A 14,861-nucleotide genomic window follows, 5' to 3' on the forward strand; every position below is an offset into this window, starting at 1 on the left:
GCTGGCATCACACAGACACACAAGGCAGGAGCACGCACAGGTGCTGCATCACTGCTCCCATTTTGCCTCACACACACACACACAGGTAGACAGTGGGAGATCTGGCTGACTGCACAAACCTGCATCATGCACACAGGTGAATATTCACACCAAGCCTGCCTCTGAGCCCAATAGAGGCTCTGCTAGTGACATTTTTTCTTTACTACAGACAGCAACTCTGGCAGTGATGCTGAGAAGCAGGAAACAGGTGAAGGTAAGTGGATGTAGCACAGATCTGCATGCTTGGTAGAAGTTTAAGAGAGAACTACCATGTTTAGCATTATGCAATAATATGGGGGAAAGCTACAAAACAGGTATTACAACAGATGGCATTATTAGCCTCACAATGGTTAACAACCACCACTAAATATGAGACTGTAATAGGCTTTAGTGACCAAAATAAGACTTTCCACTGAAGATAAATACTTTATAGGGCACAGATGTTACAACTGACTTTTTAAATGTAGGCTAACTTGCCCGAGGGCTGGTACCCACTCACCGTCAGTGCTACACAGTTACTGGAGTAGTTTGCACAGGATTACAGGGGGATAATCCATTTACAGTATTTAGAGACATGAGTCGCCATCTGTCTGTATTTATCTCAGCAAGGGAGCCGTCAGCACCGACTGACAGCAGCAGCACTTTTATGGTGAGACGAAACTGTCGGGGACGGTCTAGAGAAAGAGCTATTACTTTAATAATATTCCAGTTACTTTCTTGTAATTTAGCTAACCGCTGGATCACGAGCCCTAACGCACTGGAGCCCGCGACCTTTAAACTGCGCGCGCACACTCGCCAGGTTGGTGAACTTTGCTGCCTTCACATGCCGTCGTGAAATCCGAGCTCCGAACGACAAATTTGCGATTTCATTTTTGCGAGACAGTTTTAGCTAGTCACAGTTAGTCCGAGGAAAAGTCTTGTGCCAAGAAAAACACTGCTTTTGCAGTAAGCTGTCAGAAAGGTGGGTGTAGGGTTGCAATGAAAAGAAAGCTTAACTGACCCGGGCTTGAAGCCAGATTCCGTTAATGTGACTAATTAATTTATCTAATTGGAATTTTTTTTGCCTAAAACGTTAAGGAAACAATAATCTAAATAAACTGATTTAGACTATCGTTGATATTAGAAGTGCAAAAATGCGCAAGCTTATGTACACACGCCCTCAATCCTTTTTTTCGACAGGGCGTGTGAACTTAAATGTTGTCTAGAAGGGACCGCAAACAAGTCTAATTGTGGATACCTGTGTCAAGTAGATATACAAAAATGTCTACATGCTACGTTTTTATCTTTTAAACTGTTCTGGCGATTGAAATTCTTCGATAAAAGAGTGAGTATTTTTTTAAAAATGTGTTGTTCTTAATCCTGGCACTGGATAGTTTGTCTCAGTCAGTAACTGAGGTTTAGCGTTTTGTTTTCTTCTTTGATTCAAGGGTTTAAGGACAGAGCGATGCTTTATAGATTTTGAGGCACCTAAAAAGGTATTATTTATTTCATGTTTGTTTGCACTGTACGCCTACTGAGCTATTCTTAATGTGCTTTTCAGGAGATTTTCACTGTGGTGGTGATAATGAATTGAAGAATCTGGAGTCTACCTTATGACAATGAACTTCCCAGACCAAAAGCCTGCCTTTAATGTTTGCTGTCATCACACAAATGCAGTAAACTTGTAAACCACCAGCTTTTGTCAAGAATATCTTGCCTTATTGCAACCATTTCACTGTACCAGCAAGTCTTCAAACATTTGCCTTTCCCCAGGTGCTTTGTCTAGCTACGAAAAGCATCTATTTCAGATTGTCCACAGTTTCTCTCTTAGCCAGAGAACCTCCAAATTTTCCAATGATGCGGACAGAGAGCAAAGGCCGAAGTGCCTCCCCTCACAGGATAACTTACAAATCTGATTTCCATGCTATCAAATGCTCATTCGACACTGGGACCAGTTTACAGCCAGGGACCAAATCTGCTGCTGCCCAGCGCTCTGCTGTGCACCCTAACAAGCTGGAGTCCAGCCTGTCAGAGCCCCTAATGTCCTGCACCAGCACCAGTGGTAGCACAGGTTGCAGAAGTAGAATCCACAGCACCAGGGGGACCAAAATCAGAGATAACATCTTTCTTCAAATGGACAGCCAGCAGTTGAAACAAGATAGCGGCCCAGTGCCAAGTTCTGGCTCCACGGTGCTTATTTCTCCCCCAAATCCTATCATACAGCTCCAGACTTCACCTTTTCCTGGATCCAGGTGTTCAGTCATCAATTCCTCATCTGCTCTGAGCACTGTAACAACAAATATTTCTATCCCAGAATCCTCCCTGAAAGATAAACCATCCAGAGCGGAGGAAATTACGGATATTGACCGAGCTGCTCTGGCACAGAAGTTCTCTGTAACTCGAAGATTGTTTGAGAGCAAGATGATGGAAGATGGGGGTGGTGGAGGCCAGGTTTCAAAACCCCTGATTGCCAGGGGAAGCAAGGGGATGGAAGATGGGAAAGTAGAAGTCAACAATGTAGAAAAGGTGGAAGAGGGAAATGGGAAAAGGAGGAACACAGAAGAGGATGGCTTAGATAAAGACAAATCCATGAACCATATCATAAATGTTTCCTTGCTGAAGCCTTCTACACCATCTTCACTGACAAGGTGCCCTAAATCCCCCGTCTCAGATATTCCTGGCGATGCATCCAACAAGTACAACTACTTTGACAAAGACGATCAAATCAAAGTATCACAAACAGAAGGAGAAGCATCCTGTCTTAACCCCTGCTTGACCCCTGAGGAGACGCTTCGAGCAGAGTTGGTCAGCATAAAAAATGAGTCATCAGAAAGTGATGAGAATGAAGAAGGGAAGGAGTGGAAAGAGAATAAATGCTGGATTAAGGATCAAGTGACATATATTAGTATAGCGCCAGGTGAAGAGTCCTCAGTGGATGATGTGTTTGAGGAGCCTAGTGTGGAAACACAGGGACCTTACAAATTGGAAAACAGGGTGGTATTACAAGTACGAAATGTTGGACCAATCATTTCATCAGGAGACCACCAGAAGGAGCTGTCAGGGAGCATGACAGAGAAAGGAGGAACGAAGGATGGCAGGGATGTTGGAAGAGACAAGTATCTGCAGGTGAGTGAACAATGGGAGGGTGGAAGGGAGGAGCAGAACAGAGAGTTCGTAGCACGGGCTGAGGAGAAGTCGACAGAAGAAGGAGGCAACAGGGAAAAAATGACTGATGCAGTGGTAGAAGAGAGTTTTGGTGGGAAGGAAAGGGTCATCGTGCAAGAGAAGGAAGTTTACAACAAGGCTGTGGGAAAGGGCAAAGGTGGAGTGGAGGAATGTAGACAAAGTCAAGAAAAGGAAAATGGGAAAGAAGAGAAAAGTAGGAAGGAAGAAGGCAGAACACCTGAGCTGCAAGCAGAGTTTGCAACTGAGGAGGTCAAGCATGTAGCATTAAGAGGAGGTAGTGATGGAAACACTGAAGCAGGAGGCGGCAAAGAGGCCCAAAAAGAAGATGCATTAATCAGTGGCATTGAGAACAAGGCTTTTGCATATGATCAGGAATCCCAGTCCCATCCAGAGCTTTCCACTCCACCAAGACAAGAGTTGGAAAACCAGCTTTTGTTGGAGTATGAGGAAATTCCCGGTGTGCCTGAACTTTCCGACAAGGAGAATGAGGATGGATATGCCGAGAGGAAGGTCAAGTTCTGCTCGGCACCAATCAAGGTAGGGAAACCTTTGTGAAAAATAACGCAAACGTTAAGGGTTTGCAGGCTTTAAGCTACCATTGCTCATTTTATTGAAAGCTGCAAGGTCTGTAAAGTCATGCACTTGAGAAACTCTTTTGTCGTAGATTTGTGTGGCTGTCAGTTCCAGCTGCTGTTTGAATCTGAGTAAGCGAGGTGTTAGCCCAAAGCAATGTTTCTAATCCATTAAGAGAGGAGGAAAGACAAGATTCCACACGCTTCCCTCTGTCAGCGCTCGGCTCAGAGCTGCCTTTACACCGGAAAAAGATCCCGCGGCATTAATCTGGATCGATTATAACAAACTACTGTAGCAGTGGTCAGTGTGGCATCAGTAAATGTCATATGGAAGTTGTGTGTGTACACTTAGATATTTTGCAATCCTGTAATTGTTGGTACAGTTTGCTCAAGTGTTTGCATTTACTCGATCTGATGCTGGCTCTCACACTAACCACATTTGTCTGTATAAACAAGGTCTTGTTGTGTCAATAGCTGCAGATCTTTCTAGTCAGCCCACAGTGAACATATGCACCAGATAAGAATGCAAAAAAACAGGCATTTTCATTTAGCCTAAAATTGCCATCAATGTTAACCTAAGTTGAGGCCTTAATTGCATGATGAATGGTGTGTTTCAGGTGTACAACACCTATTCTAATGCAGATTATGACAGACACAATGAAGATATTGACCCAGTGTCTGCTTCGGCTGAGTTTGAGCTAGAGAAGAGAGTGGAAAGGATGGATGTTTTTCCAGTGGAGATAAAAAAGGGTTTGTATGAGCATCTGTTTTTCCTCTCTCCTCTGATTGTTAAACGTCTAATGATTTTTAGCAGTTAATGTAGCTAATGTAAGGATAAATTCCCAATGTCTTCACTACCTTTTTTTCCCCCACACCCTCCAGGTGAAGATGGACTCGGCATCAGCATCATTGGGATGGGTGTAGGTGCTGACCAGGGACTGGAAAAACTTGGCATCTTTGTCAAGACAATCACTGAAGGAGGAGCAACCCAGAAGGATGGAAGGTTAGCTTTAGTGTCTTTATTTTTTTTTTCTCTGAATAAAACCAAGATAAAGGTAGATACTCTCCTCAGTCTGTATGTGTTTATCTCTGTAAGGATTCGGGTGAATGACCAGATAGTGGAGGTGGATGGAGTGAGTTTAGTTGGAGTCTCCCAGCTGTTTGCAGCCACAGTCCTTAAGAACACATCGGGTCTCGTCAAGTAAGTTACCACACAGCAAGTTTTTTTTTTTTGTCTGTGACACGTCCTGATTCTTGTTATGTTGAACAGCTTTGTGTATTTTTGCTGTTATCTTAGACCAGCGGTCCCCAACCCCTGGGCCATGGACCAGTACCAGTCTGTGGGTCATTTGGTACTGGGCCGCAAGAGTTGAGACTAGGATGTGAAATTTATGGTTTTCAGGGGGTTTATCATTAACTCTGTTTCCCTGGGTCTTTTCCCGTGTTGTAGTTGTCTTATTTTGAAAGAAATATTTACCATAGCGACCCGAGAGCACTAAGGGGCAGAGAGGAGGACGTTACTCTCAATGTTGTTGGCGCATTTCAGGAGAACGCTGCTAATAAAGCTACACAATTACACAGTGAATTTGCTTTTATTATTATATTTACAAAATACCACAGTTTTTGTCTTGGTTGTATCATTTTACTTGTTGTATTTATCCGCGACACCTTAAAGGCTGGTCCGTGAAAATATTGTCTGACATTAAACCGGTTCGTGGCGCAAAAAAGCATGCGGACTCCAACATCGTTTTTTTGGTAAACCGTATATAAAAGTGTGTTTGTGCACTTCTTTGATATTCCACTTTAAAAATAATGTGCAAAGATAAGTGACAGGGCCTCCTAAGATGTCTAAAAGTTGTATAAAGATGAAACAATGTTAGTGCTATAAAGTCTTCTCAGATATTTTTAGTCTTTTATCATAAGGGTGATATTGTATTTGCAAGTTTAACTCGGTTAACACATAATATATTCTTCACAGTACTGTCTAAGATTTTCTTAAGTCTGCCATAGTGTGCAGGATTGTCTGTCAGCCCTTCAGATCATAATGAAAAACACTAATAGAAACATTTTAATTTCTTTTATAATAAACACTTGAGCACCTCATATTGTAGGTTTTGGGTGCCATCTGGCAAATCTTTAAATGCCAGAAATGAACACATCAGCTCATTATTTCCTCTTCATGACACCCTCATGTGGTCTGTCTTTTCACACAGCAATGTTTTGGGGTTTTTCTTCTGATATAAACTTTGAAGCAACATTTATAAATCGCATCCAACATTTTTGGATAATCTGAGTGTCTGTAAATGCACCGACATTTAGAGCATGTTTAAAAACAGTCAGCGCCTGCAGCTATACTAATGTACGATGACAGCGTACCACCAACACTCAGAGTACATTTTGACACGCCGCAGCAGGATGAACCCGGTAGTAAATAATAATGACGAATCAGTTTCCAGTCGGCTGCTTTAGTTCAGGGGTCGCCTTTGTACTTTTGCACTTGTTATCTGTGTTTGCTGACTGGCATTAGTTGTCATGCCATCATTAATGTTATTGGTGACACCTGAAAAGTGGGATAGCTCCTCCTAGTGAGGATGAGAAAGTGAGAAGCAAGGGGGCACAGCTGCCAAATGGCAAATCCTGCTTCATAAACATCACCGCTTATGACTTGCAAGAGTGCAGCGATAATATGTCACACCAGCTGATGAAAGACAAAGAATACATCAGTGTTTCCTTGTCTCTCTCAGGTGCACTTTAGTGTTTGAAAGATCTGCCATGAGTCTGCAACTTAAAAAAGCATCCAGAATGTCTGCTGTAAAACGCACAATTTAACACAATCTGCACAGGTGTGTGGTGAGATGGAGTGATTGATCACACCTGTGATTGATTTCTGGGGATTTTTTGTTTTTTTTCCTGCAGGTTTTTGATTGGCCGAGAGAAGGAGGGGGTGGAGAGCGAGGTGGCGCGACTGATAAATGAAAGCCTGGAAATGGATAAAAGCAGAAAGGTGTGTCCTCTTGTAGAAGTGGGGGAGGTTGGCTTGTTTTAACTATTTCTGTTCAATTTAACTGTGCGTGTGTGTCTATATGAAGAGAGAAAGAGATGGCAGAAGAGTGGAGGACAATGATTGCAGCATATCAGAGAAGGGCTTGGTGTTTGATGAAGAGGAGGCGGAGGATGACTGCTGCGAAGAGGAGGATGTGTCCGCTCTTTCGGGTCTAGACAACTACCAGCTCTGCCTCAAATACCAGCAGGTACTCTGTGTTCAACCAGAGGTTTTAGCTTGGATTCATATTCTAAAACTAAAAGAAATGCTGAAAATCTGCGTCCTTTCTTGTAATTGTTAATATATCCAGGTTTATTCATGAATTTGCTCTTTAATGTGCTTACAGCTTCAGTCCAAACTAAGAAGCAAAGCAACCCAACTTGAGCACACTAAAGAACAGGTAGGTCACTCAGTTGAGGTTGAGGCTCTGTGTCTCACTCGCAAACCAATGACTGTACTCACTTCAATACACTACCTTCGCATCCAAATTTGGAAGCCTCTGACCCATTTAACTGTGTATGAGACGCCACAGAGTGGAGTTATTAGGACATGGTTGCTTTCCAGCACTCCTCGTCAAGCCCTGCTTTTTCTGCCTTTGACTTGAAGTAATCACCACTGTGACATAACTGGGTTGGTGAAAGCCTTTCTGAAAGAAATCTTTCTTCTGCGTTGAGTTTTGACTACTTCAACAGCTTTGATGGCACAAAGCAAGAGGAAATGTGTCGTTTCTCCAACAAATGTCTTGACGCATACGATCTAACAACATGAAGGCCCTTTTTTTTTTTTTTTTTTTTTTTTTTTTTTGGGAAGACATTTTTTTTCCTCTTGTGCACATGACATGCTTGCATTGCATAAAGATAGTTTTGTCTGTTTCTTAGTTAAAGGCTTGGGAGGAGCAGCAGGCCTGTTGGGAGAGCCAGAAGGCTGACTTGGAGCAAAAAGTGGAGGATGGAGAGGACAAAGCAGACAAACTAGAGAAGTACGGTTGAGCAGCTTCAATGCTCTGTCCCATTTTTGTGATATTTTTCTAGAGCGTGTGGAATAGAAAAGCATTTTACCGGAGCAGGCATGAAGATTAAAGGCTGCAATTGGAGACTGTTGATAAATACAATGAAGATTATGATGTGGGTTGATAAGGTGCTAATGAATCCCACTCTGTTTATCAGGTATTGGCAAGAGGCCCAGACCCTGTGCAGAGTTGTAAGCCAGCGACTGGCTGATGCCCAGAGCCAATCAGAAAGCCTGGAGATCAAATACAATAAGGCCAAGAGACTGGTCAGAGAATACCAGAGCAGGTACTCATGAAATCCTGCTAACTCCCTAAAAGTGTTACTAGTGAGCATGCTGTGCAAGTTAGTCAAACTGCACCAAGGTGTCTTACATGTGACTTAATGTGTTTTTAAGAGAGGAAGAGGGGGAGAAAAGGGAGGCAGATTTGAGGAGAGACATGGAGGAGAAGGAGAGGCAGCACAGAGAGATGATTGAAAAGCTTCAAATCCAGGTGAGGGGAGGCTTTTCAGTGCTTTGAGGATTTATTTACCTGATCCTGACATTTCTCTGTAGTCATTGTTTCTCATTGTGTATCACAGATTGCACAGCTAGAGGGAAAAGAGCCAGTATCTGAGAGAAAGAGCCACTCAACTGACACTTCAAACACCGGTGAGCATCAGTTTTGGTGACAGTGAAGTGTCTTTGCATGTCTGTTTGACTCGGCAGCTGGCTCTACATATTACTGATGATATTTTATTTTTCTAGCTTCAGAAGCGGAGGAACACTAAGCTTTTTGAGTTGTCTAATGCAACTTCAGTATGGAAAATTATTATGTAATTTAAATAGGCTTTTATGCATTTGTCTCAGGCACAGACTGGTCGATTCCAGTTCCTAATACCAGCCGTTTAGACTCCAGCGCTCACAAAGCCAGGGCTCAGCTAGCCCAGAAATCCAAGCGCCAACCGCCTTCACGAGACAAACTCAGAGAGAGCTTCAGAAAAGGGGTAAGGAACAGTTTTGTTGTCTGTCTTCCTTTTTTTTTTTTTAATATGAAACGGGGGTGAAAGAGATGCAGTTTCTAGCTGTGATCATGTCTTCTCTCACTACAGGAAGAAGGGGCCCTGAAAGCACAAGAGGGACGGTCACTGTCCGCACCCACAGCGATCCGAACCAGTAGAAGCGACGTGTCCAGCACCTCATCGTTCCCAGCCTTCAGTCCTCAAGCTGCAAACAACTCAGTCTTCACCCCTCCAATCTACATCACAGATACCACCCCGTCCTCGCCGAGCAAATCCTCCACCTCTAGAAAATCCAAAAGGAAATTTCCCGACTTCAGGTGGCGGCTCTTTTATTTTGACTCACACTTTCTAAATTTAAAGCCTTAAATTGCTCTTCAGCCTCAGAGTTCTGATGGTTTTGCCAAACATGCTGAATATGGCACTGAGTGAAATTTTGCTGGTTGTATTTTTTTTTTTTTTCTTGTATTTACTCTTTAAAGCTTATTTAATATTTCTTTTAGTGGCCTTCGCAAGTCTCTCAGCAAAAGAAGAAGCGAAAAACGCAGCAGGACGTCTGTGAGCAACAGGTGTGGTGACACTAATGTGGGTGGGGGGGGAAGAATGTTTTTAAAGATGTGAACCTAACATCTGTTTTGAACACTACTGCTCTTGACAAAGATGAAAAATGTGCATACGTTTTAATATACGTTTACTGCACATTCACCCAGTGTGTGTGTGTGTGTGTGTGTGTGTGTGTGTGTGTGTGTGTGTGTGTGTGTGTACATATATGTTCTTCCTCTACACCCCCCCCCCCCCCCCCCCCCCCAATTTTTGCACATGTCGAGGAGCGTGTCAGGCTACATTTCACTGTGTGTTATACTTGTATAACTATGCATGTGACAAATAAAGAACCTTGAACCTTGAATGAGGGCATAACTGCTCTTCTCCAGGGCATCCAGTGATGACCTGTTGGATGAGCCCGCTGAAGTCTCTCCATCAGGCTCTGTCACCTCCATGCCCTCTTGCCTGCCATTTCCTTGGTTTGGCGAGAGAGGAAGAGAAAAGGAAGAGGAAGGGGAGAGTAGGCGGGAGCGACTTCGGTCTGTATCCAGCAGCAGTTTGCCGTACCTGACCACCTCAGGGAGAAGACAGCAGGTAAGAAAATGAACCCACAACCTTCTCAGCGTGGCCCCTTCTTCCTGTCTCAGCTTTCTGACGTAGAGCAATCTCATACAAACACAACCTCATTTCAAATTGGCTTGCATGCTTTTGTACATATGCAGTAGATAATGAACTATCTAGGCACCCCAGTTTCATTTCTGTTGGTTCCAGAGTATTGGCTCTCCAGTGGGCTGTTCCAGTATGGTGGGTCATGTGTCTGATCACTCCCTCTCTGGACACTCTCACACTTTCACCTTTTCTTCCACTGAGGTGAGTCTATCCTTCCCTTTCTTTTCTTCACTCTTTGCTTCCCCCCCGGGCGTTCTGTCCAGCTTTCACACACAGGCTCTTTAACCTCCTAGGACCTGGCATCCACATATGCGGACATCACATTTTGGGTTATTTAGACCAAAATACTCAATTTTGCTTTACAAGGGCCTGATATCCACTTACGAGGACATTATACTGCTACTGTTCTATCAAAATTTTAAACGAATATCCTCATATGTGGCTCTTTTCTTAAAAACAAAAATAAGGTTAAAAAAAAAAAATCTGGTAATTCTTTGTTTTGACGTTCTTGGGCCCCAATATGCCCAAATATCAAAGAGAAATTAAAAATGCATGCCGTGGAAGAGTTTGGGTCTTAGGAGGTTAATCTCTTTAATCATAGCTTCCTTCTCCTGCTATATTCTTTCATACCCCTCAGACTTTGGACGATGACCCAGTTCCCACGAACAACAACAATCAGTGGCAAAGTCGACCCGTCTTGGAGTGGAATAACCAGCAGGTGTGTCTGTGGTTAATCGCTATGAACATGGATAAATACACATCAGAGTTTGCCGCCAGGAGTGTGGATGGGACACAGCTTCTCAACATGGACAGTGAGAAACTCAAGGTCAGCAGATGAGCTACTGCTGTTGGGGGCAGGAGCCAAATGTTTTGTGTTGTGGTGTAACTATATAGGACGATTTATTGTGGACTACTCTGCTCTTCATGCTGGTTGCAGTGTTTCTTAGTAATCACAACAGAGTAGCCTTGATACAAAGTAGTCCAAGTGATTGAGGTTTTACACTAACAAATTTTAAACTTGCTTCTTGTTAAATGTGAAGTCGGTCCCCCGTGTGAGGTCCAAAACGGCATGTGTACCAAATCCACTAGTACCCCATTTAAACACACACTTTTGTTATCAGGCTTTGGGCGTGTGCAGTCAAAGTGACCGTTCTGCCCTGAAGAAAAAGCTTAAGGAAATGAGGAAGAGAGAGGAGAAGGACCAGAGGAGAGGAGCGAAGAGGCTGAAGGAGGAAAAGGATAAAGAAAACGTGGACAGCGATGGCAAAGAGAAGTCAAGGATGATGAGCGAGGGGAAGCCCCTGAAAGACGAAAGACGCAGTGGAAAAACTGTAAGAACAGAGTCGCTCCTGTGAAGGAAAGACTGAGATGAAATGAGATGTACACCACCAGCATGAGTGTGTGTTTGCGGTCTCTCGCAATCAGAACTGCACTTCTACTGAACTAATAGAAACGTCTAGATCGACTGAACACATCTGTAGACTTTAAGAATGAGACCATTAGTCTTCAAATCAGCACTAAGGTTCAAAGCCACAGCACTTGCCTCCTAGGTATTCCTTTAAGTGTGAATTAACTGTATTGCAGTCTGCTTTTTTTATTTTAAACTTGAGTCATAATTTATCCTTTTAATATTTAATGAAGTGCTGATCTAAGCACTCAAGTATTTGCTGTACATGTTGGGTTTTTTATGTCTTAATAAATAATGCTTTCAGCATCTTGTTGTTGCTAATGCTCATTCAGTGTAATCACACCCAGGGAACACGGATATTTAAAAAAAAAAAAGTTTATTTGTTTGCTGTCGGGCTATTTTGTTACAATGTAGTAATTTCAAAAGATGAATTGTACAGTGGATATCTACAGCCCAAGTTCTCAAACTGTAGAGAAACTGCAGTATCTGTCAGTTGGAGGCACTTTAAAGGCAGATGTGTGGTAGATTTAAAAAATATGGGAAGCTAATACAGCTTTAGTTTTTTAAAAAAGGAAAAAGAAGTCACTTGTTTGCACTGCATGATTCTTTGGTCTGTAGAGCGTGTAACGGAAGATACTCCTTGTGAGAATAAATACGAACTTTTTCCAAAACGTACAAAAAAATTGTCCAATACATTCAGAAACATTTTAACCCCAACACTGAATTTCCACAACACAAGCACCAAAGCTCCGACGGTTGTGGTGCTGGACCATGTCCCACACAGCACATCTCCTTCCAGTGATTCATGAAGACTTATTAAACATCAAATCAGCCCCTGAAGCGTAATGTTTGATCCTGTATTTTTTTTTTTTTTTAAACACATTTGATTATTTACAGTCCTCACTGTACAAAGGCAAGGCAGCAGGAAATTTATGAAACTGGAGTAAATCCGTAAGCGACGGTAAATCTGTGGTTTTTCATTGGCTGTTAAGAATAGTGTTCATTGTCATGCCAGGTTGTCATCCAGGGTTTCTTTTCCAGGTTTTCCCAGTTAGCATTTCCAGAATTTATCACCCTCTCCTCCCGTTTGATCCGAACTGCGTTGTAACTGGGAACCTTATCTTCGTATTTGGCACGTTTAAAAAAGCCACACTGCAGAGAAAAGAGGGAAAACAAAACTCAGTATTCGGTTTGAGAACGAGGCCATTTAAAGACGTTCAGAGAAAGCCAAGCGGTTTGAGATGTTTGTCATCGGTCTCTTTCACAGGTGCCAAAATGCAATTAATCCCATAAGAGGCGTAGATGAGCCATCTGCGCTCCTCTATACAGGAAGAAAAGGTGTTCAGTGTCCCCCGTTTTTAAATGTAGAGTGAAAGAAACCTTCAGACCGTGTGAGTGCAGGTGTAACAGCAAGAAAACAAACTGGAGACAGAAAAGGGGATGAAATCAAAGAGATGCAGAAGTTACCCCGAGTCCTCCTTAGAGCTTTAAGAAACAGTCGTTGCTTATCAGCCATCACCTCCCCTGGCCATGCATGTAGTAATACACACTTTGTTTTTGTTTTCTTAAATGGCACGTCACAGTGTGAGAATTGCCCACAGCCTGCCTAGTACCAGAAAGCAGCACTTTTGCAGCAAGGAGGAGCAAGACAAAAAAGGTTTCACTCAGTCATGATAGGCTGGGTAATTTTACCCTCTGTCTCTTTTTTTTATGCATTTGGTGTCAGTCTCTCTTTGTCTGACGGGTCCTCTTTATTCTTTTTCCCAAAGACTCCACACTGAGGAGAGGCAAATTATTAGAAAATATGTGCAATCGCTATAATAAATAGTGACAGTTGTTCTGTACAAGGTGCTTCACAGACTGCTAGACGTTCACAGATTTAAGCCTGAAGGCTTTATCAGTAAAACGTAGGACTACTGGGATAGGGTCTGTTCTCCTCTAGCCCTACCTTCCAAAGAAGGAAAGCCAGCAGGGCCAGCAACAGTAGCCCGAACAGGATGGACAGCACGATGATCCACCACGGCACTCCCCCATACCGAGCCTCACGCCTCTCTGGGAAGGCCGTCAGTCTCACCTAGGGAACACAGCGAAGTGGCAAAACGTGATGTCATAGTGTTCTCTGTATACTGTACAAAAACTCAGGCTTTATGTTTAGAGGGTGCACAGAACTGTGTAAAATCTGCCGCTATGTTCAATTACCTGCGTATTAGCGTTCATCCGAACGGTGTTCTTTACGTTATCAAGGTGCAGAGCAGCGTTGACTATCACCACCACATGATGTAACTTGGAATAATCCTGTTTGAAGAAAAGGTGAATCAAATCAAAGGAAATACAAAAGTAGAGATTCATGTCAATAAAGATGCTTTAACCCCTGAAACCCATATGTTATTTCTTTATGTCTAAATTTCCACCAGCAGGGGAAAAAAACCTCCCACATTAAGTCAGTAACAGCTGGAAGACTGAACTTTTTGGGGGATGTAATATTGACAGTTAACACTGTAACGCTGTCAGGCAGCTGGTGGTGTGATGGTTTGGGCCCTTTAGTAAAAAACTGCAGTCTTGAGGTCAACAATAACAGTTGTATCAACCCATGTTATCATAATTCAACTGTTATTTTTGAGATTAAATACCGAATATAGATTACACTGTTGCCATTGAAAAACATTTGGGGTTTCCTTTTTTCAAATCCAGAGATAACAACTGAGTACAACCACTTACCTCGATGAAGGTGCTATTCCAAAGGCGAGAGTGAAGACTGATGGCTGCATTACTGTCCAGGCTCCGCAGAGGGCACCTTATCTTCACACATTTTGCCCCATTGTCACAAGACTGTTGACAAGGGAGTACAAAGTTACTGCCAAATGCCCGTTCAGCTGGCTGAAAGGTGCATAAAATAATGTAATAGTCTAGAACAAACAAAAGGTTGCATTACCAGAGTTTTTGGATTCTCATTTAAGCGTAACATAGTGCCCTCATCACTCCCCTGTGTTCCTGAGACTTCTCTCCTCTTTCTTGTGTTAACTTCTTCCTGAAATAAGAAAAGAAATGTATTTAGTTTATTGCCATTAACTCAACATCTTGTCAAAATAAAATACATTTATAAATTCTTTCATGGGAGGATGGCGATGACACATTAACGTGGCGTTTTACCTTTTTAAGAGGATTAATCTCACTTTTAGGTGTGCACTCTATCTGATCCCCTCCCGTGGTAGTGATTTTCATCAGGTAAAGCAGCCACTTTCCATCCGCTGTCTCCTTTGGCCAGTCAATGATGAGAGTGGCGGTCCCAAAATCAGTCAGAGGCCTTCCCAAGTTGATTATCTGTAAAAACAGGAAGTAGTACAATTTAAGTTGAAATGTTCTTACTCGCCCCGTTCAGAACACAAAATTGTTGGATTAACGATAAATTCAGGAAA

The 14,861-nt window shown here is 42.7% G+C and overlaps 2 protein-coding genes across 9 annotated transcripts in view; one reads left to right on the top strand and one right to left on the bottom strand.

Moving 5' to 3' along the window:
• On the top strand, nt 1-12,421 carry LOC147308607 (uncharacterized). 6 transcript variants are annotated; one of them, XM_086273589.1, is made up of 20 exons: nt 23-136; nt 209-253; nt 1,580-3,741; nt 4,394-4,526; nt 4,659-4,779; nt 4,873-4,977; nt 6,693-6,780; nt 6,866-7,027; nt 7,166-7,219; nt 7,698-7,798; nt 7,986-8,114; nt 8,224-8,320; nt 8,409-8,478; nt 8,677-8,813; nt 8,919-9,145; nt 9,329-9,394; nt 9,758-9,962; nt 10,140-10,238; nt 10,675-10,863; nt 11,159-12,421. In XM_086273589.1, exons 3-20 carry the CDS (start codon nt 1,873-1,875, stop codon nt 11,390-11,392), a joined length of 4,086 nt encoding a protein of 1,361 aa, XP_086129715.1. In that variant the 5' UTR covers nt 23-136; nt 209-253; nt 1,580-1,872; the 3' UTR covers nt 11,393-12,421. The 6 variants fall into 6 exon arrangements, with proteins under 6 accessions (XP_086129721.1, XP_086129720.1, XP_086129715.1 ...); XM_086273595.1 differs by having other exon boundaries at nt 1-253; nt 1,580-3,144; XM_086273590.1 differs by lacking the exons at nt 23-136; nt 209-253 and adding an exon at nt 651-838.
• The window catches only part of LOC147308608 (integrin alpha-6-like), a 17,411-nt gene continuing 14,354 nt past the window's right edge, over nt 11,805-14,861 (bottom strand). For 2 of the 3 annotated variants that reach the window (XM_086273597.1, XM_086273596.1), the window contains exons 20-26: nt 14,596-14,766; nt 14,378-14,473; nt 14,164-14,274; nt 13,645-13,740; nt 13,394-13,519; nt 13,138-13,222; nt 12,460-12,597 (exon numbers count right to left, since the gene is read on the bottom strand). In XM_086273597.1, the coding sequence (XP_086129723.1) occupies nt 13,154-13,222; nt 13,394-13,519; nt 13,645-13,740; nt 14,164-14,274; nt 14,378-14,473; nt 14,596-14,766 (669 nt within the window). In that variant the 3' untranslated portion in view covers nt 12,460-12,597; nt 13,138-13,153. Of the gene's footprint in view, nt 12,598-13,137; nt 13,223-13,393; nt 13,520-13,644; nt 13,741-14,163; nt 14,275-14,377; nt 14,474-14,595; nt 14,767-14,861 lie in introns of all 3 variants that reach the window. The other variant, XM_086273598.1, reaches the window with a different exon arrangement.

Source organism: Aulonocara sp. 'chitande type north' Nkhata Bay, linkage group LG18 (assembly GCF_057382095.1).
Source record: "Aulonocara sp. 'chitande type north' Nkhata Bay isolate Kocher_YH1m ecotype deep benthic linkage group LG18, A_spYH_male_GT1.1, whole genome shotgun sequence".
Classification (NCBI taxonomy): Eukaryota; Metazoa; Chordata; class Actinopteri; order Cichliformes; family Cichlidae; genus Aulonocara; species Aulonocara sp. 'chitande type north' Nkhata Bay.

Coding starts and splice junctions, on each gene's coding strand:
- LOC147308607 (XM_086273589.1), top strand. CDS start 1,873: ATGATGCGGACAGAGAGCAAAGGCCGAAGTGCCTCCCCTCACAGGATA. Junction 7,028..7,165: donor TCTGCCTCAAATACCAGCAG/GTACTCTGTGTT, acceptor ATGTGCTTACAG/CTTCAGTCCAAACTAAGAAG. Junction 8,479..8,676: donor AACTGACACTTCAAACACCG/GTGAGCATCAGT, acceptor CATTTGTCTCAG/GCACAGACTGGTCGATTCCA.